Source organism: Populus euphratica, unplaced genomic scaffold (assembly GCF_000495115.2).
Source record: "Populus euphratica unplaced genomic scaffold, PopEup_1.0 scaffold204.1, whole genome shotgun sequence".
NCBI lineage: Eukaryota > Viridiplantae > Streptophyta > Magnoliopsida > Malpighiales > Salicaceae > Populus > Populus euphratica.
Window position 1 is genome coordinate 89,117 of NW_011500087.1, and position 21,311 is coordinate 110,427.

A 21,311-nucleotide genomic window follows, 5' to 3' on the forward strand; every position below is an offset into this window, starting at 1 on the left:
TATATATTTCTAAATAAAAAATAATTTTTAGAAAACACTTTGTACCACAATAGCAAACATCTACTATAAAATTTATTTGGGATTAAGTTTGATATTTTGTCTTGATTGATTTTATATAGAGCTCCTGTAGTGTTAATAATAAGTTTTGATGTTAAGTTGATATTCAATTTGGCAGAATAAAAATTTATTTTATTAATTTAGACTAATTAAAACTTAGGGATTCAATTTTAAATTAAAATAAATATTCAATCATTTTTTTTATAAGAAATAATATCTTTATCTTGGCTTTCTAACTTAGTCTTTGATTAAAATAAATAGATTTATTATTATTTATTCTCACATATAATTATTAATTTATTTTATTAAATACATGTATAAACTTTTTAATTATCAGTTAAAAAAATCTTAAATGTTAAAACAATATTAATAACATTCACATTATTTTTTTCATTGAGAAAAAAATTTATTCTACACTGTAGTATGAGAAATCAAACTAATTAATATATTAAATTAAAATAGCAAATAAAAGAACTTTTAATATCATCTTAAAAGTAAAATTTAACCTTTTCAATTATAATTTTAACGAAAATTATCAAAAAAATAAAAAAAGAAATTAAATAATTTGTTTTAGTTTAGTAGTAACATTCATTAATCGATGGAATTTGAATCTCGTTCTTTAAAAATGATTAAATTGTAATTTAAGAAATTTACACACTCATGGACATTTTTACCCTACATCAAAAAAAATTATGATCTTTATACCCTTCAATTCCATTAAGATTACTCGGTCGGCTGGACCACTCATCTCGATATCTTAATACCGACTCGTCGGCCAGACAAAGTAAAATCATCCATAAAAGGTATTCCTCTCGACTCGACCATTCTCTCTGCGTAACCCTATTTTCAAAAGAAATCGCAATCGGTAAATTGCGTCCTGTCAATTCTCTCAGGTATTTCAATTCTATTAATCTCCAACTCTTCACTTTACTCTTATTTTTCCTTTTTTTAATTGCAAAAAAATACGAATAATTCGTTTTTATTTATAAAATACAATAACACAATCTCTTTTCTTTTAATTGTTTAAATAATTGAAATTCAATTGTTTAATGTGATTTTTTGTGTTGTTTATTTGTTTTATGAACTAAAGTTGCTTTCCTTTTTATGGGTTTTCGATTCTGGTTTTTCTTCAAGCTGTCACTAAGAAAGGCACTGCCTTTTTTCAATTTCATCCATGGTTTTGTTTTTGATACATCCTGCACTATTGGAAGATATAATCTATGTTAATTTCATATGGGGTGTAAAGCTCAGTTGTGTTAAGCACATATGTTTTATAAAAAAATGATGTTTTTTTTAATGTTGAGATTTGTGTTCTCATATGTGGTTTTGGGGTTTTGTATTGCAGGGTTTGAGGGAGTAGAGATTATTGAGGTGTCGTGTAGGTTGGGAGAATAATGTCCTCTGTCTCAAGTCAGCCGCAGTTCCGTCTTACCCAACCACCGTCAAAGGTGCTGCATTTGAGAAATTTGCCATGGGAGTGTACTGAAGAGGAATTAGTTGAGCTTGGGAAGCCATTTGGTAAAGTTGTTAACACCAAGTGTAATGTCGGGCCGAACAGAAATCAAGCTTTTATTGAATTTGTGAGTGTGATTGGCTTTCATTTTTTTTGTTGTTGTTTTTTTATCCTTAATGTTGTTTGTGTTGTTCCTTTAGTCGGATTTGAATCAAGCTATTGCAATGATATCATATTATGCTTCATCCTCGGAGCCTGCTCAAGTGCGAGGGAAGACAGTTTACTTGCAGTATTCTAACAGGCAAGAAATAGTGAACAACAAAACAACAGCTGATGTTGGTGGAAATGTATTGCTGGTTACCATTGAAGGGGCAGATGCACGCCTTGTCAGCATTGATGTTTTGCACCTGGTAAGCAAATTGTATGATTTTTTTTATGGTTAGTAGGTGAACACATTCTCCTGAGGATGTCACGGATTCTGTTCTTAGGTTGTAGTTTGTCATGCTTTGGATAGCTTTTGTTTGACATGAATTGAATGGATCAGCAGGCCCATGTCAAGGGAATATCTTCGATGGCAGCTTAGTGCTTTGGGAGAAAGAGCGCATGTGTGTTTGTCTCCTTTCTCCTTTCCTTAACACTGCCTCTTTCTTCCCTACTTTTCATCCTCAACTTCCTATTCCTACCATTAAAATAGTTTAGGATGTTGCATATCTTTTCTCCTTTTCCTCCCCACCCTCTACCTTAAATATCTGCATGATCTGTGCTGGTTTAGAGTGTTTTTTTCTGGTTAATGATGCATAGTAGTTTATATTTTTGTGTATTCAGGGGGCGAGTCTTTGATTTATTCATGACTTCTTAAAATCATTTTTGAAAAATTAGGATTTTGTATCAAGTTTTATGCAAGATTCACATTGTTGATTTGTTATCATCAGATGCTAACTATTTATTTTTGTCAAATGGAGGATAATATCACAACTTTTCATAATCTAAGAGAAAGATGCATAGAATGCTAAGTTTTTGTTTATGCTGGCCGATAGAAGCAACAGTTAGTTTCCTTGGATGAAGATTCATAGATCATATGCAAGCATTTTTTTTTTTCTTTTGCATTCAAAGTTATGTGGTACTGGTTTATGGAATGTAGTTATTAATTTGATCCCTTGAACTGTATATTAGTTTGATATTCTGAAGTAAAGCAATTCATTCTTCAAAATGTTGGCACAAAGTGAAGTTGCCAACAACCATGCAAGTTTGCACTTTGTTTTCTATGTACATTTGGTCTTTTACTTTTCTACGTCATTGGTTATTCTTGGGCTTTATTGAGATGGGTATTACTGAGTTTCACAGTAACAGCGCCTGTAGGATTTCCTTAACTTCTCCTTGGAAGTTCTAAAGAATTCTTAGATTCTAATTTTAATTATGATCTCAATGTTATGTAATGCATGCATACATGGCAAAATTGCTGCTTTTCCTGTTTCTATTGTAGAATTTTTATTGTTATTCTTGATATTTTTTTATTGCCAGACAGATTTTGGGTCTTAGTAGCCTTCTTAGCTCGAAGAGTGTTTTGTGCTAATCTAATTCTTAAAAGAAAATTTTCATTTATGCAGGTATTTTCTGCTTTTGGGTTTGTTCATAAGATTACCACCTTTGAGAAGACAGCTGGGTTCCAGGTCTGTATTCTCAAGCTTATAACCAAATTATCATTGTCTTTTGGTTTCAACACAAGCTCATTCTGTGTGTGATCTTTGCAGGCGTTGGTGCAATTCTCTGATGCTGAAACTGCCTCTTCTGCAAAAAATGCCCTGGATGGAAGAAACATCCCTAGGTGACAGTTGTTTAATTGTTGACATGGTATTTAGTCTAACTATTATCGGTGCAAATGAATTAAAAAAAAATAGACACCTGTTCTGCAATTTTAGGTTACTCTCTCCTGGTCTATGTTTACAGAATACTTTAGATGTATTGTCAACTTTTATATAACCTATTTATCTTTGACACACCATTATATCCCCGAGAACAACGTTTCCACTTAAAAGTTGTCAACTTGGGCCAGGAGTGAACATTAAAATGCTTTGTAGATATACCTGTCCTTGTTATATATGCTTTATTTTTGCTTAATGTTTCTCTTAGTTTGAACTGTCAGTGGCTGATGATCTAGTAACTTCTCTCATCCTACGTTTCAGTTATCTGCTTCCTGAACATCTTGGGCCATGTACTCTTAGGATCACATATTCTGCGCATACAGATTTGAGTGTAAAATTCCAGAGCCATCGAAGCAGGTACTTCCTGGGCCTTTTTTCAGTATCTTGGCAGGTGCAATTATTTTACATGCAAGGAGTTTTGCTTCATAAGCAATGTCTTGTTAGTTGCTTCATGTTGTTGTGTAGTTCTTTTTGTCCTCCACACTAAAATTTCATCTCATATTTAATCTGTTCGAAGCTTGTATTCTTCATTATCATCACTGTTTTCCTAATTTTCTGCATTTGAAATTTTGTTGATTCAGGGACTACACCAATGCAAACCTTCCTGTTGCACCATCAGCTATAGATGCAAATGGAATGGTAAGGCACTGTAAATTTCACTTAACACATTCTAAGAAGTGGCAGTCAGTTAATTCCATATAATTGCTTGCCTTGTGAATCTCTCTAAATGTACTTGTGATTTACTTTTGGTGAATTTACGAGGGTTGCAGTGGCACCATTTCCTTATTTTAGCCCAGCCACCCTGTTGCATACCATGGGATTTTACATTTGTGGTTAATCATTTATTGTCCTACTCTTGACATTTCCTTAACATGAGCCCTCTGTCATTGTTTTTATTAAATTCATCCTTGTACTCTAGAAGCATTGGGAATCTAGTCTCTCTGTCTACCCCCATTAGTAAAGGCATCACTTTTCTGTTATCTGAGACCAGTGTCACATAGAGGAAGCACTAAAATAACTAATACCGTCATGATAAATAAATTATATATTTAACGAGGGGAAAAAAGCAAAAAGCAATGCTTTTCAAAAAAAAATTAGACTGCATAAAAAGAATCGTTATAAGAAACAACTGCACAAAAACAAAAAAGACTTGTTTATCCTCATAAACACATACCTTGTTGTTGTCTCTCTACCTCAAATTGCCATCACTGCCTTCTCTCACCTCACTTGATGTGGTCTTTTCATCTTATTGTGCCTATAAGATCAATGGCTTCTAAAGACAAGGAGGTCGGTCTTTTCATCTTATTGTGCCTATAAGAGATGCCCTCTCCTGGATGCCCTGTTATTTTATTTTTTTACAGCCCTTAGAATCCTAATTCCATGGTATTATAGTACTGTTTTATGCCCTTTGTACATATGGTATAAGTGATTTTTGAGTCCAAAGTTTTCTTGGGCCAAATTTCTCTTTTACCATGCCTCATATTTCTCTTTTTTCAAACCTATCTGCAAATGCTGTCACATAACTCTCCCTTGATTCTTTTTTTCTCATTTGATTCCAACCCCCCCCCCCCCAAAAAAAAATAAAAATAATAATAATAATAAATAAATAAATAAATACCAGTGAGGGAAACATTTGGGCATGAGCTTTCAACAACAATATTTTGCACACGATGTAGGACTTCCTATGTGGTTTATTGTTTTCCATGAGGAATGTGCCAAAATGCTAATCTGAGGTTGATTTTGGGACTTTGAATTAGAGGAGAAGAAATGCTGTATCTACATTTTTTTAGGAACTTTGAGTGAATGTTTTCATAGTGGAGTATGGTAGTTGAACTAGGTTTTTATGGTGCTTTGATGGCCTAGATTCCACCAGAACTAAATGTAGGGATGGTGTTGGAGTGATGTACAGTTGGCTGGTTTATTTTGGGCTTTGATGTTGGTTACTTGGGTTGGGCATATGTGCTGCACTGGTGGTTGAGGAGCTGCATGTGGTTCTATTTATTAGTTATGTATTTTAAATTATCTTTTATCCACCTGTTAATTGTATATGTTTTGATCTCTTTTATTTGTTTTCCCCGTTTCTAAATGGAAATTTTCTTGTTTCCTTATTTTCTTCTTACTAATTTTTTTTTTGTGGTCAATGTATTTCTTGTGACCTGTTTTGAACTAACAAATAAATAACACCGTTAATAATAGAAGTGGATGGAGGGATTGCATTTCTAATATCTGCTGAGTACAAGGACGAACTTAAAGAAAATGTCAAGAGTACAAGGACAAAATGTACAATAAAGTCTTTCATTTATTATATAGACATAAGGCCCTGTTTTAACTGTAAGATGCTTGAGTGCAACTATTTCTTTATGCACGGAAGCATTTAGTGACAATTTAACTGTGCATGGTTTTCAGATATGAATGTGTAATTTCAGCTCCTAGCTATCAGTGCAAGCATTCGTTGTTATTCAGGCTAAAACTGTCAAGTTGAGTGAGTGTAATTTTTTTCTTTCTTTATTGTTGCAGTTTAGCGTGGGCCTTGATGGGAAAAAACTAGAACCTGAGAGCAATGTTCTTCTTGCTTCTATTGAGAACATGCAGTATGCTGTCACTTTGGATGTTTTACACATGGTATTTGCACTCTTCATAACTGTTCCAGAAATTTGTAGTTCACCAAGCCATCCTCATTGCTGATATGTTTTCCCTTCAATGCTATGCTAGGTCTTTTCTTCTTTTGGTCCTGTTCAGAAGATTGCCATGTTTGATAAGAATGGTGGACTTCAGGCTTTAATTCAATACCCTGGTATGATTTAAATATCCTTGTACTTTTGTTAACTGAACAATTATTGAGCAGTTAAAGAGTAGGTTAGAGGTCACCAAACTGATTCAATGTGGTTTGATCACTTTTCTGTTACTATCTCAAAAATCCAAAGAATATACTATAAGTTTGTCGCAGACCATATTTTTGGAAACCCAATCTCTACAATCGTTTTTGAGGACAGTGAGTAGTAGATATGAGACTTGATGTGTTACCACGGACAAGGATGAGGTGGTTGCAGTTGGAACCCAGAATAAGTAATAAGTTTATCATCTAATATGATCTTAACGAGAATAACTTGCAGATTTATTGTTATTCTGCGCTTTTAATTCTGAATTCTGAAGATACTAAATAGCTGTTTCCATGGTGCCATGGGTTGCAGATGTTCAGACAGCTGTTGTTGCCAAAGAAGCATTGGAAGGACACTGCATCTATGATGGAGGGTTTTGCAAACTTCACCTCTCATACTCGCGCCATAGTGATCTCAGTATAAAGGTAACCAGACATGCATTGAGAATCAAGTTTTTTTTCCTGCTCACCATGATACTGTGTACATTCTTATAAACTCAAGAACGCTCTGCAGTCTAATTGTTTCAATACTTTTGAAAGAACTGAGAAAGACTGATTCTAGACATATTTGAAGACTTTTTGTAATGTATTCAAAATTTGATGTGGATTACAGGTCAATAATGATAGGAGCAGAGACTACACAATTCCCAACACTGTAATGATGAACCCCCAGCCTTCAATTCTGGGGCAGCAGCCTGTTGCAACACATGGTCCTCCTGCACATACATACACTGGAGCTCATTTTGCTCCAACTACAGAGCATCATCCGATGATGCCTCAGCCTTCTATTGGATGGGCCACAGGTGGTCCACCGGTACCCCATTCTATGCCTGCCCAGATGAATAATAATCCTTACTTGCCACCTGGAACCATGCCACCTCAAATGGGTCACGGAATGATGCAGATGCCCAGCCATGGTGGCCTGCCACATGCTCCTGCAATGCCTCCTTACAGACCTGGTCATATGCAATAGCACGCCATCATTCAGTCCTATTAATCTGTTTTCACATTCAAGAATCAGCAGAAGTGGAGCAAGCTATTTGAAGGAGAATGCTATCGTTGAAAATTAATTGCTGGAGATCTCACGGTTTCAAAGCTGAAGTGTCTTAAATATTTCTTCTCTTTCAGCGATTTTGTAGGTGAGATTTTGTATACAGCAAGCTCAGGCACCTTTTGTTTGGGTCTAGGATTGTTTTGAACTCTGGTTGTCCTTGACGGTGTTGTGAAATATTTCGACTCCCACCATTTGTTTATTACCTGGATAAAAAGTTAATGGACGTAAGTTATCATTGCAAAAAATATTTTCCTTTCTGTGCCCACGAATGACGCAGCGTTCAAACCAGCATGCATGGATGTTTTCTTTTTGAACTTACCCGTTCAAGCAACCTCTAGTTTTGAAGATGGTAGTGCCATTAGAAGTAAAGATCTTTTTTTGTCAGGATTTTGACCACCCATTTCAGGATTTGGAGAAAGCAACTCTTGCTGCAGGGTGGGAGGTGTGGTTGTGGTCTTGCTTGTCATTCTTCTTCTCTTCTTTTTTTTTTCCCTCAATTACTCTGTTAAAAATATTTGAAAATAGTTAAAGGTTGTTTTTTACAACCTTTTGGTTATATTTGAAAATAGTTAAAGGTTGTTTTTCAAAAGTATTTTTTAAAAAATGTATTAAGATATTTTTATAATTTATTTTTTAATATTAATATATCAAAACAATTTAAAAATAATAAATAAATTTGTTAGAATCATTGTTTGACAGTATTTCTAAACACCATCTAAATCCGTCTTGGTGGTGCATTTTAGTTATGAACCTTTTGGCTTATGCTTGAGCTGTTTCTAACTCTTGCAAGTCTGTAACTAGACATCTTGCCTGAGCTATTTAACTAATTACAAAAATAAAAAACTAAAAGAGGTTGGAAAAACATCGTCTACACATACACACACGTCACCATGAATAGCAATAGTGTTTTTACAGACCTTGGCAAGTTTTATGGGTATAATTGTTTTTGCGTAAAGATAATTTTAGTGTGCTGAAATTGAGTGGGGGCAACATGGGTAATTTGGTTTTTTATTTGTTATGCTTTTAAACTACAACGCTGCTTTTAAAAAGTTTTTTGTTTTTTTTTTCCATACCATGAGGGTGTTTTGTATTTTAACGTCCTTAGCGCACAGTAAAAATACCTACTTATTATTGAAAGCAGAAAGAAAAAAAAAAGAGGAAACAAACAGATGGAGGGCCATTTTGTAACATCCAATTATGTTGCATGGTAAAATAGCACTTGTCTTCTTTTTTCACAAAATTTTCAAAATTAAATTTTTTTTATCCAATTTAATTCTTCAATATTTATTTTGTTTGGATATAATCTTTATTCATTTCATGTCTAAGATTTCATGGTTATAGGTTTTTAAATTAACTTAGCTCCACGAGGTTTTTTTAAGATTGTTTTTTTTTATCATTTTTAAAAATTAATGTTTTTCTATTTCTTTATTTAATAATTATTTAGTTGGAGATTGAATTTTTTTTTTCCGTGATATGACCTTGGTTTTATCATTTAATTAGGTTACCCAAGGCTTTTTTATTTGTTATTCCTTGTTACGTGTTCTTTTAATAAAATATATTATTAAATTAAGTAAAATTAATTTATTTAATATAGATAAATTCTCAAGTCATTTTGTTTTGTTGAATTTCATATTTAGAGTTGTTACTCTAGCAATCTATGCAATTTCTTTTTATATCATTGTTTATATTTTATAGTTAAATTTAAATCTTTTTAATAAGTTTTTTTTCTAGGTAAGTAATGTTTACAATGAAGTGAGGATGAGTTCTTATAAATTTTTTTTTGGCTCCTAATTATAATATTATTCGCTTTTTTTTTTGTTGATTATTGTCAAATGTTTTGTTTACCCCTAGTCTGCTATTATGAAATTGTTGTGTATAATTTAAATAAAATTATTAAATTATCTAATTTTATTAAATCTAATTGAGTTAATAATTTAAATATTTGTTTTTCTATAATTTATTTTTGCTAGAAAAACACGTGAATATCTTTTTTATATTCAATAAAAGATTGATCTAACTGCATATAATCATCCAGTCTCACCTAATTTCAACCGGATTGGGGTTTTTTTCTTCTAAGAAAAAGGAAATTATGTTTAACACTTGCTGAGCAATCTAATCTCTCATGTATAATAAGCTTCTCTTACATTTTGGCTGGGAAAATTATTCTCAGCTGAAAAGGGGGAGGGAGGTGAAATTTTCTATCCTCCGTCTGGCCAAGAAGGGAACTTCTTTTTTCACAAAATTTTCAAAATTATATTTTTTTGTTTGGATATAATCTTTATTCATTTCATGTTTAAGATTTCACGGTTATAGGTTTTCAAATTAACTTAGCTCCACGAGGTTTTTTTTAAGATTGTTTTTTTTTTCTTTTTTTTACTATCATTTTTAAAAATTAATGTTTTTCTATTTCTTTATTTAATATTTATTTAGTTGGAGATTGAGTTTCTTTTTTTCCGTGATATGACTTTGGTTTTTTTATTTATTTAATTAGGTTACCCAAGGCTTTTTTATTTGTTATTCCTTGTTACGTGTTCTTTTAATAAAAAAATATTATTAAATTAAATAAAATTTATTTATTTAATATAGATAAATTCTCAAGTTATTTTGTTTTGTTGAATTTCATATTCAGAGTTGTTACTTTAGTGATTTATGCAACTTCATTTTATATCATTGTTTATATTTTATAGTCAAATTTAAACCTTTTTAATAAGTTTTTTTTTAGGTGAATGATGTTTACAATGAAGTGATGGTGAGTTCTAATGAATTTGTTTTGGCTCCTAATTGTAATATCGTTGGCTCTTTTTTTTTTGTTAATTATTGTTAAATGTTTTGTTTATAGTTAGTCTGCTATTATTAGATTGTTGCGTATAATTTAAATAAAATTATTAAATTATTTGATTTTATTAAATCCAATCGAGTTAATGACTCAAATATTTATTTTTTTATAATTTATTTTTATTAGAAAAACACGTGAATATCTTTTTTATATTCAATAAAAGATTGATCTAACTCATAATCCAATGCATATAATCATCCAGTCTTACGTAATTTCAACCGGATTGAGGTTTTTTTCTTTTAAGAAAAAGGAAATCATGTTTAACACTTGCTGAGCAATCTAATCTCTCATGTATAATAAGCTTCTCTTACATTTGCCTGGGAAAATTATTCTCAGCTGAAAAAGGGAAGGGAGGTGAAATGTTCTATCCTCCGTCTGGCCAAGAAGGGGATGGGAGGAAATAAATTAACCTTTGATTGGATAGAAAATGGGAGGGAAATTAATATAATTACTACCTTTCTAGCTGGGAGACAAAGGATAGAGAGCCAGTAACATTGTTTTTTAAAATATATTTTTTTAAAGTATATTTAAATAATATTTTAAAAAAAAATTATTTTTTATACAAAAATGAAAATATTAAAAAAAAGAAGAAGCCAGAGGTGTTGGTTGATAATTTCTAGGAGAATTTTATTTGTTGAAAGAAAGAGATTGAATTTATGAAGATTAACAAGGTTTCATATATAATTAAAAAAATATGTAATTATTTAAACTGATTTGGTCCAGTATTATTGGTCAAGCACAATAACTCGAGATAATAGATAATTTATTTTTTAAAAATCAAATCATGTATTTGACGTGGATTAATAACAGTATAACTAGATTAACTTTGAGTTAATTTTATTTTTTTTTACTCTCTATCCGGACAAAGAGACCAGATAGACAGTCATGTTGGGATTAATAACCGTACAAAAACTGAAAGTTAACTCATGAGATACTTTGAGTTCCAAGTTAACAGGTCAAACCAAACATAAGTGTAAGCAAGTAAAGGGCAGTAAGAATATAAGATGGGTGACACTCACACAAAAAGCCGGCGCCAATTTCAATCAATCCAATTCCCTTCCAACTAAAGATAAGATATCCTCTTCTTCACTTCCTCTCTTTCACTTTTTTTTGTGGCTCTCAAAACTCCCTTCTCTTCTCTTCTCCTCTCTCCCCTTCTTCCCTCCCCCCCTCTCTTCAAAACGATAGAGAGAGGAACAGAGAGATTTCTTCTTTTGTTGTGAGAGATTCCTTCATAAACCCTAAAGTTTCTTCTTCATTATCATCAACAACAATGACTATCACTTTACAAGCTTCCCTTCTTTGCAGACCATCCTTCTCTCTTTACTCTCCTTCAAAACGACACGGCTTTCAATATACCATCAACTCCCCCCTTTCCCTATCTAAAACCTCATTTCCCCCCTATCTAAATCTCAGACTACGCCCTTACTCAATCCCTTGTAGATTGCACCCTGACATTGCTGACCCACTTTCCGACACGGTACCTCCGATTTCAAATCCCGAAAAAACACAAGAGGTAGTGGATGTAGTACAGAGTAATGAGAGTGGAAGGGGGGAGGTGGAGGGACATGGAGGTAATTTAGTGGAGGAGAAAGAAGGTGATGGTGGTGGGGTTTATGATAGGAATGGGAGGATTAGAATGGTGGTGTTTTTTATGGGCATATGGGCCACAATGAAAAATGGGTTTCAGAAATTGTTCATGTTGCTGGGTTCTTACTCTTCTAATTGGTGGCCATTTTGGAAACAAGAGAAGAAATTAGAGAAATTGATTGCTGAAGCTGAAGCTAATCCTAAAGATGCTGAGAAACAGACTGCTCTTTTAGTTGAGCTTAATAAGCACAGGTTTGGCTTTAGTTTTTGATAAAAAATTTATAGGTTCCTTCTGCTTTGGTTATGTGAAGTTAATGTTTGGAGCTTTGATATCTGTTCGGTTTATCAGTTTTGATGAATTTTTGACTTTTTATTTGGTTTGTTATTTTATGTTTGGTTGCTGAGAAATTGGTACAAGAGCTGAGTTTTTTTTTTTTGAATTTGTTATGCCATTTGTTTGCGTACTGAGAAATCGTTTAATTGATTAAAATTAATGGTTTGTTTCTTGGGTTTTGGATTTTATCTGTTTGTTTTGTGAGAATTAATAGAATAATTGAATTTTATGAGTCTTTTTGTTTGAAGTTTTAGAATATTTTTTTTTTAAAAAAATATATTGTCTTTTGGATGCTTAGAAATTGATAAAGAAATTGAGTTTATCCCCTTTTTTTGTTAAATTTGAAGCCTTCTGTGCTAGTTTAGTGTTTCTGTTATTGTTGAGAAATTGGTACGAGAAGTGAAATTATTATTAACTCTTGCAGTCCTGAGTCTGTGATTAAGAGGTTTGAACAAAGAGACCATGCAGTAGATAGCAAAGGAGTCGTCGAGTATCTTAAAGCTCTTGTAGTTACTAATTCTATTGCGGAATATCTTCCTGATGAACAATCTGGAAAGCCTTCCAGTCTTCCTGCTTTGGTAAATTAAAGAGCATGTTTTATTGTCGTTCATTTAGTTGGGTATGTGATGTTTGTTGCTGTAGTTTTTCTGCACCATATCTGATTGATTAATGTTTAATCTGTAGTTGCAAGAGTTGAAGCAGCATGCATCAGGGGACACGGATAAGCCCTTTATGAATCCTGGCATATCTGAGAAGCAACCGTTGCATGTGGTGATGGTAAGAATTAATGGTAAAAATTGTTGTGCTTGTGACTTGGTATTAGGAACAGGTTTAATAGTATCTGCTTCTGGTTTTGGTAGGTTGATCCTAAAGCGTCAAACAAGTCACGGTTTGCCCAAGAGCTTATCTCCACTATCTTGTTTACCGTTGCAGTTGGATTGGTTTGGTACGAGGTCTTGTGTTTCATTTGTGCACTGTTTCACTATTTCCAGCTCTATTTCTCTGCCTTATAGATAATTCATTTTTCAGGTTCATGGGTGCTGCTGCACTTCAAAAGTATATAGGGAGTCTGGGTGGAATAGGAGCTTCAGGAGTTGGCTCAAGTTCTTCTTATACTCCAAAAGAACTGAATAAAGAAGTCACGCCTGACAAAGTGAGCTTTCAATGTTTTGTGCCTCAGATATTAGTTGGTATTTTAGAATCTTGCTACCTTCAGTTATACAAGATTACTTTGTCTGCATTTCTTTATAGGGTGTAAAGAAGATTAATAGTATTTGTTTAACTTGTTGGATGTGTTCCTGTTTCTGTGTCTCTTAGCAAGGGGATAGAGCTAGATTATATATTTTAACTTGGAATAGGAAAGAAGAAAATGAAAACTCTGGTTTCCCAGTTGAACTCTTAATTCAGATCAACAGTTACATGGTTAAAGAGATTATATCTTGGATAGTTGCATTCTTTTATTCTATATTGCTCTTTTATTTAACGTGTAACAGTTGGTCTTGACTTTGATTTATTTGCAGAATGTTAAAACATTTAAGGATGTTAAAGGCTGTGATGATGCAAAACAAGAACTTGAGGAAGTAGTGGAGTATCTAAAAAACCCAACAAAGTTTACTCGTCTAGGTGGGAAGTTGCCAAAGGTTTGTGTGAAATATTGTTGGTTATGATATGTATCATGTGGTTCTGTTTACTGTGTATGGACCCTGTGGTGCGCAGTATACATGTCGTAGCTCATATATTGGCCAAGCACAATAGGTTTTGTGTTCCAATTGTCATGAATAACTTCCATCATTTACCTTCCTGTTCAGCAGTAACGTTCACTTCAATTCTTTTCTTTACATGGGAGAAATGATATACTATTACCTATTGTTCTTTTTGTACTGTTCTCTACATGTAAAATACTCATTACCAAACATATTTTACATTGGAATTTGAATTTCTTTTTTAATTTCTGAAAACATAGTTTAACACCATTCCACTGCAGGGAATTCTTTTGACAGGGGCACCTGGTACAGGGAAAACATTGCTTGCCAAGGTAACTACTACTTGCATATTTTTTAGATGGGTTTTTCACATATTGTGCCTTTCTTGTCCTCAAATGCTTTGTCTTTAGCTGTTGACCACTTCTATTTTCTGCTATTGGACTTCTGTCTTTGAAGCTCATGGTCTATAAATAACATCCCTTGTGTCATTAACTATACATATCAAAATGACGTGCTGAGAGAGTGTAGATTCTAATTTCCATTCACCTGAACGAATGAACCATGTCATTTCCTATGTTCAAGATTGTGTTTTGCAAAATCTCTTATTGGATGCCTATCCTTTCTTGAATTTATGATCATGAGTGCTAGTCATCTATTTTTATATTAATATGCTTCTTCTGATAATTGTTTTATCCGGAACCTCAAGGCCATTGCTGGAGAAGCTGGAGTACCTTTTTTCTATAGAGCAGGATCTGAATTTGAGGAAATGTGAGTCATCTTTTACCTTTCAAAGATTCTTTCATTAATTTCTAATAATAGAAAGAAAATTTTCTTAGTATCTTATACTGATGCTTCTTTTCTTGGGGGATGCAACAAAGCCAGTTCCTTTTATGCTTCAATAATTAACAGTAAATCTTTCAAGTGGCAGCATGAATTTGCATTTGGAGTGCTGATTAAGTTTTAGCAGAAGCGTAGAATATTATAGTTCTCTTACTTGGCAGCAAGAATGAAAAAGAGATGCGTTAGTGTGCTTGACCATATTGGTCATGGTGGATGAAATGGGCCTGCCATGTTCACCAGCTTTTGTCTGTTGAATGGCACTCTTATCACTTTTCGAGTAATTGATACATGTATAGAAACAGTTGTGTTTGGTAGCAACATGTGAATTGTTGAAGAAATTGCTGGTAAACAGGATCAGAAATCAGTGACTTGGTTATGTATTTATGAGAAAAGGCTGCAGCCTCAACATGTTTAGTTGTAAGAGAAGTTGCTGGTGGAAAAGGATGCGGGGACAATGACTTGGCTATGCATTTATGAGGAAAGGCTGCAGTGAAGCTGCTGGATCTACTTTTTAATGCCTTAAATTGAGTGATGAAATGCCTCTGTTGCCCTTTGAATCTCCTGGAGTACCTAAATGGCTGATCCAACAATAAAGTGGTCACAGCATGCTTGCAACATTTTAAATTGGACATTTGTGCTTCGTACAGATGGTTTCTTAGACAGGAAGACTGCTGGATTGTGGCAAAGACTTTGCATTTCGTAGTGATTTTTGTGTGATCTGGAGGGTAGAACAATTTTTGTTGGTTTCTTTTGTGGGTTTGGGAAGGGAGAGATTGTAAGATTTTAGGAGATGTGCTTTTTCTGTATTATCTTTGGTGTATGTGGATGGAGAGATGAAAGAAGTTTTAATAATCCTCAAATTGAATCAGTTGTGGCCTTGTGGGATTAGATACTCTTCTCAGGACCTGTTTGCTAGTTATACTAAGGGATTGGAGTGGTTAACTATTTGAAATTAGATTGTTGTTTCTGGTCACTTTCTGGAAGTATGCCTAATTCTCCAATTTTGTTCTATTGAATCTTCATCTTCTAATAATACTTTCTTTTGTAATCTAAAAAAAATATCTGTGCCTTATCTTGCCATTTGTACTGCAGGTTTGTTGGTGTCGGTGCTCGGCGTGTAAGATCCTTATTTCAAGCAGCTAAGAAAAAGGTTTGTTTTTCTATTTTCTTTTTTCTTTCTTGACTATTCAGTACAAATAAAAAAAAAGGAACAGATAAATTTTAAAGTTGTCTTGCTAACCATCTGTAGGACTCTATTCTCGTCTAGCAAAACAATATGTACTGCTGAACATGACAATGCCTTATGGTGTCTGAGGACATTTTCTTGAAGTAGAGTTTTTGTTATGATATTAGAGATCAGTGCACTTAGAATGCACAGAAGAGATTGGCTTTCTTCTGTATGCACCATTAAAATAACATCTTATTGATGTATGTGGTTTTCTATCATTGTTGTTGGTGTTTCTTTTCCCTTTCTGCTGTTCTGCCAAGGTGAATAGTCTGCTTGGAGTTTTCTTTTCTCACTATTTTGAGTATTCTAGTTCAGCATATTGATTTAGTCATTCTGCTTTGGCTTAATGAAATACACAGCCAGCTATGCAATCCTAAAAATCAGAATAAAATAAGACTGTATAATTCAATAGGAATGTGTTAGTTTCCCAAGTCAATCATCAACAACTAGTCTTTAATTACATCCATGATTGAAACTGTGAAGTCACAACCATATGAATAGACTTGATATTGTGCTTTCCCTTTTTATTGTGCAACTAAGACCATTTCATGTTTTGCAGGCTCCTTGTATAATTTTTATTGATGAAATTGATGCTGTTGGGTCAACAAGGAAACAATGGGAAGGCCATACAAAGAAGACATTGCATCAACTACTTGTTGAAATGGATGGTTTTGAACAGAATGAGGTACCTATAGACAGGCTTGTAATTTAATCTGTCAATTCATCGCCACCTTTCTAAACTTGTTTCCTTTTTTTCCCCTGCAGGGAATAATATTGATGGCTGCAACAAACTTGCCTGATATTCTTGATCCTGCTTTGACCAGGCCTGGTAGATTTGACCGTCATGTATGTTATATTATTCGCTACTATTTCTTTGAGCTTTTGAAATTGAAATGATAAGGTGTTTCAAGGTGAATATGTTTTTTCGAACTGTCAAACTTGTGGTTCTGCTGGTGAATTCTACTTTATAGGTTATAATAAGTTTGTGGATGGGTGTTTGTAAATGGTCTCGCTCAATAAATCCATGAATGATGAGAAAGATCAAGAGGGTCTACATAGACTGTGTTTATATGTCATCTATTTATTATTTGAATTGTTATCCTTGGTGATATGACTAACAAGAACTCTTTTTAGATTGTTGTGCCAAATCCTGATGTTAAAGGTCGACAAGAGATTTTGGAGCTCTACCTGCAAGATAAGCCAATGGCTGATGATGTAGATGTTAAATCAATTGCTCGTGGCACACCAGGCTTCAATGGAGCAGGTTGCTCATTGATTGAAGTAGCATATTTTGTTTTCTTGCACAAGTTTTAGTCAATTTAATCAACAAACTTTTTTGTCTCTTCTCATTTTGCAATCAGATCTTGCAAACTTGGTAAACATTGCCGCTATTAAAGCTGCTGTAGAAGGTGCTGAGAAGTTATCTGCTGCACAATTAGAATTTGCAAAAGACAGGATAATTATGGGGACTGAGCGGAAAACAATGTTCATTTCTGAAGAGTCAAAGAAGGTATGTATCAATCATGAGGCAATCACTCTAGAGTAGTAGGTTTGGATGATTGCAATGCATGGTTGACATTTCTCTATCCGTGGAACTTGTGTTTTTTGGGCTTAATTTATTGGCAGAAGCTGAACTATCTTGTTTCTTTCTACTTCCTTTTTTAGTTGCATAACAGACTTAGGAAAGGGGTTTGTTATTAACTTATTATCATCAATGGCAAGCAAATGTTCAATTCAGTGTACTAGGATTCATCCAGTGAGATTCATTGGTGTTTATTGCTGATTTGATTGCACTTGTTTCCAGTTAACAGCATATCATGAGAGTGGCCATGCTATTGTAGCTTTCAATACTGAGTGCGCACACCCAATTCACAAGGCAACTATAATGCCCCGTGGGTCTGCTTTAGGAATGGTCACCCAGCTTCCTTCAAGTGATGAGACATCAATTAGCAAAAAGCAGTTATTAGCTCGGCTTGATGTTTGTATGGGAGGAAGAGTTGCGGAAGAGCTTGTGTTTGGACAGGATTATATCACTACTGGTGCAAGTAGTGATCTTCACACAGCAACAGAGCTTGCACAGTATATGGTATGTGTTTGCATGTAAAAGTTTAATTTCTTTTGGTTTATCAAGCTCCCAAACCACATTGAGTAAAATGGTTACATCTAAGTTTGATTCAATCAATAGGCACAAAATGCATATTAGCTGATTGCTTAATGCTATGTAAGGTATCAAATTGTGGGATGAGTGAAGCAATTGGACCAGTACATATTAAAGAAAGACCAAGTTCAGAAATGCAGTCACGTGTTGACGCTGAAGTATGTTTTTTTGAATCCCTAGTCTTGTTTATGGACTTTGTTTTTGGTGAATTTGTGGTCATTGTTTGGAATGATTGTGTGATTTGTTTGATCCATTCTGTAGGTGGTGAAACTCTTGAGAGAAGCATATGATCGTGTGAAAGCCTTGCTGAAGAAGGTTTGTTCTTATGATTCAGTATTTTGTTTTCGAAAAGGACACATCCATGTCTATTGGGCATTGTTTCCTCGTGTTTTTTTCCCATCGGTAAAATTTGCACTGGGCACATCGTGTTAGTGGAGCTTAGAAAAGGGGACATGAAACATTCCTTGTGTCCTCTCTTTCCAGCAATTTTCCTTAGGAAATTTTGGAAAGCATTCATTTTGAACAACATTATATGGAATGGAAAGTTATGAATCCGTCAGCAGTTAAAATCTTTCTGTTCTTGTTCCTGCATGCACTTTTTACATAAGCTTTGTTGTTGATAGTTGATTTTCTAATTTTTAGAATTAGTTCCCTTGAGTGACAGGCCCTTTTTATGCCTGAACCTTCTATTGAAGTTGTCTACTCGTATCTTGAAGGCTCTCTTGCAAGCTTAAGTGTGTTGATTTTGTGGAAATAGGCAATGTTCAGTGCTCAAATAGTCAAAGTGCCTTCAGTGCTCAAATAGGCAATGTTAATACAACTGGCTGTATTGTAAATTCTAGCAGTCACTGATTTTTTGTTTGATTTTTTGCAGCATGAGAAGGCATTACATGCACTAGCAAATGCTCTTTTAGAGTACGAAACACTAAGCGCAGAAGAAATAAAGCGTATTCTTCTTCCTTACCAGGAAGGACGGCAACCTGAGCAACAAGAAGTAGAGCAAGAAGAAGGGGAGTTTGTAATGGCTTGATCATGCACTCTAATCGACCATGGGGGGAGATTCTGTACAGTATATTTAAAGCAGTACAGGTGATTATCCATCAATCCCTCTCTAATTCTCCCCTTTCATGTTCCATACATAGATATGGTGGGATAGAAATTATATTCATACACCCCAAGCATCCAACAAGCTCTCCCGTAACGACCGAGCAGGCAATGACAGAGCCAGCAATGACAGATCGTATTCTATTTCTTACATGTCTCATCTGAATGTTTACCCCGAAATCGTGGGTAAAATTTTGAACATATAATATTCGATGTTATAGGCAGGGCAGGCTTCATGATATTCCCTTAAGATATCCCCCCACATTTCTGGCTCATGATTTTAGTCAAGATTGATATATTCCTTTCTGTTCAATCATCCGTTCTATGTTAACTAAAAAGCTCCACGCACAATCCAGATATTGGCAGCAGAAGTGACACCATAACACGTGTCAGAAAGCTCCCTCGTTATATTATGAAGCAGAATGTATACAAGTACATGTTTATGATGGAGAGTTTCATTACATTTGTTTACATTGAGACTACCGCCAGATTGGATGGATCTCTTATTGTCGTAATGGTTATTTCACATGAGAGAAGCTGTCGTAGAAATAAAGGTTGGACATAACTCACAATGTAAAAATGCTTACAAGCGTGATAAATAATAAAAATAGAAATCTTGATTCTTTCATTGATTTTTTAGAAGTGGTCTTAATTGTTTTGTTCTCGCGGTTGCTACACTGTCCAGTCAACACAGAATTGTTATTTCTGTCACTCACAATAATGAAGCAGAAGTTTTCAAGAGGTATAATATTTCTATTAATCACAATAATGAAGCAGAAGTTTTCAAGAGTTACAAGAGGCATGGGTGATGGGTGGTGGCAAAGAATTTGAGATTTGAATGGCAGGTATGAGTTTGAGTGATAGTAGGTGTGAGTAGGTGTGAGTTTGAGTGATAGTAAAGGATTTGAGATTTGCATAACAGGTTGAGTTAGTTTAAGTTAAGATGTAGTTAGGATGTATATTTCTTGTAAGAGTTTAGGATAATTTGTATATTTTGAATTTTTATAAGAGCTTAGGATAATTGAAGTTTTATTTATTTGAATTTATAAAATATGTTTTCTAAGGTTTTTTTACATTCAAAAAAACCTATGAAATATGCTTTTTAAAAAATAAAGTTTTCTTACATAAAAAAAAAATAGCAGAAGACGGTGAAGAGGGATGCCATGTTAAAAAATCTGAATATCAGGTCGAAGATTGACTTGCAAGGTCACGGGAATTTGATCGGGTCAAATTATCCATTATCCATCTCGAGTACTGGATCAATCCGTCAACTCAAGATGAGTTTAATTACAGGAGGAGGGAAGACAGAGAATCAAGCCTAGAGGAGGACCAGAGAGCTAAACTATAAATTTTTGTTTGGATTGAAGAAACTTATAACGAAACTGAAGATTCAGAATATTTCAACTTGATTTTCATGCATCCGAGTTTCAATCTCTGCTTAAATTATAAATAACCAATTGTGATATTTGTTAACTGTATTTGTAGAGAGAGCATCTGAAATCGAGATGTTCTGCAGGGAAACGTGCATGACGATCAATTACTTAGATGCCTTTAGCTGCCATTTTTTTAAATAATAAAAGAAAGAAAAGTTCTTTGATATGGATTGTGACAGAAGCCTTGACGTTTGCTAAATTTAACCAATATAAAATATTCCTCTCTCTTTCTTGCCCATCCTTCTGGTTTCTCACCAAAAGATACTTAAAAAAGATATTTACTTTCCACCCAGAAAGTTTTTGAGCATTTGATAATCTTTTGAAGTATTGCCTTTTGTCCTTTATTGATCAGCATCCAACATCTACTCCTAGTTCTTTGTTGGTAGTAGCTAGATGCTCGTGCAATGGTGTGGGATGATATTATTTTTTTATATATATTTTTTAACTGAAAAAAAAAATTCTTATAAAAATTATATGTGTATTCAATAAAATAGATTAAAAATTATATATTTTTTAACTGAAAAAAAATTCTTATAAAAATTATGTGTATTCAATAAAATAGATTAAAAATTATACATGCTAAATAAATAAAAACAAATCTCTTAATTCTAATCAAAGATTGGGTTTAAAGTTTAGATAGAAATATTATTTTTGAAAAAAAAAACAGAGATTGAATATTTATTTCAGTTTAAAATTAAATTTTTAGAGTTTTAATTCTTTG

At 33.6% G+C, this 21,311-nt stretch overlaps 2 protein-coding genes across 7 annotated transcripts; both read left to right on the plus strand.

Moving 5' to 3' along the window:
* The first annotated feature begins 801 nt into the window (after nucleotides 1-801).
* PTB2 (polypyrimidine tract-binding protein 2) lies at nucleotides 802-7,623 on the plus strand. Of its 5 annotated transcripts, none has more exons than XM_011003544.1 (11): nucleotides 802-950; nucleotides 1,403-1,637; nucleotides 1,711-1,920; nucleotides 3,118-3,180; nucleotides 3,262-3,335; nucleotides 3,694-3,789; nucleotides 4,014-4,071; nucleotides 5,950-6,054; nucleotides 6,145-6,226; nucleotides 6,624-6,736; nucleotides 6,924-7,623. In XM_011003544.1, exons 2-11 carry the CDS (start codon nucleotides 1,452-1,454, stop codon nucleotides 7,281-7,283), a joined length of 1,347 nt encoding a protein of 448 aa, XP_011001846.1. In that variant the 5' UTR covers nucleotides 802-950; nucleotides 1,403-1,451; the 3' UTR covers nucleotides 7,284-7,623. The 5 variants fall into 5 exon arrangements, with proteins under 5 accessions (XP_011001846.1, XP_011001847.1, XP_011001849.1 ...); XM_011003545.1 differs by having other exon boundaries at nucleotides 810-860; XM_011003547.1 differs by lacking the exons at nucleotides 802-950; nucleotides 1,403-1,637 and adding an exon at nucleotides 2,058-2,115 and having other exon boundaries at nucleotides 1,733-1,920.
* Nucleotides 7,624-11,228: 3,605 nt separating this feature from the next.
* LOC105109002 (ATP-dependent zinc metalloprotease FTSH 11, chloroplastic/mitochondrial-like) lies at nucleotides 11,229-19,792 on the plus strand. Of its 2 annotated transcripts, XR_839162.1 has the most exons (18): nucleotides 11,229-12,042; nucleotides 12,549-12,702; nucleotides 12,809-12,901; nucleotides 12,985-13,070; nucleotides 13,154-13,277; nucleotides 13,645-13,764; nucleotides 14,109-14,159; nucleotides 14,534-14,595; nucleotides 15,760-15,817; nucleotides 16,455-16,580; nucleotides 16,661-16,741; nucleotides 17,030-17,159; nucleotides 17,257-17,405; nucleotides 17,700-17,981; nucleotides 18,122-18,211; nucleotides 18,315-18,368; nucleotides 18,928-19,142; nucleotides 19,514-19,792. XR_839162.1 is itself a non-coding variant. In XM_011003553.1 (17 exons), exons 1-17 carry the CDS (start codon nucleotides 11,474-11,476, stop codon nucleotides 19,081-19,083), a joined length of 2,385 nt encoding a protein of 794 aa, XP_011001855.1. In that variant the 5' UTR covers nucleotides 11,229-11,473; the 3' UTR covers nucleotides 19,084-19,792. The 2 variants fall into 2 exon arrangements, 1 of the variants encoding a protein (XP_011001855.1); XM_011003553.1 differs by having other exon boundaries at nucleotides 18,928-19,792.
* Nucleotides 19,793-21,311: the final 1,519 nt, after the last annotated feature.

What these genes read in the sequence shown, in the direction of transcription:
- LOC105109002 (XM_011003553.1), top strand. Translation starts at nt 11,474, where the DNA reads ATGACTATCACTTTACAAGCTTCCCTTCTTTGCAGACCATCCTTCTCT. An exon ending in AACCGTTGCATGTGGTGATG is followed by an intron (nt 12,902 to 12,984) that starts GTAAGAATTAAT and finishes TGGTTTTGGTAG; the next exon opens with GTTGATCCTAAAGCGTCAAA. An exon ending in ACCAGGCTTCAATGGAGCAG is followed by an intron (nt 17,160 to 17,256) that starts GTTGCTCATTGA and finishes TTTTGCAATCAG; the next exon opens with ATCTTGCAAACTTGGTAAAC.
- PTB2 (XM_011003544.1), top strand. Translation starts at nt 1,452, where the DNA reads ATGTCCTCTGTCTCAAGTCAGCCGCAGTTCCGTCTTACCCAACCACCG. An exon ending in GCATTGATGTTTTGCACCTG is followed by an intron (nt 1,921 to 3,117) that starts GTAAGCAAATTG and finishes TCATTTATGCAG; the next exon opens with GTATTTTCTGCTTTTGGGTT. An exon ending in AGAAGACAGCTGGGTTCCAG is followed by an intron (nt 3,181 to 3,261) that starts GTCTGTATTCTC and finishes TGATCTTTGCAG; the next exon opens with GCGTTGGTGCAATTCTCTGA.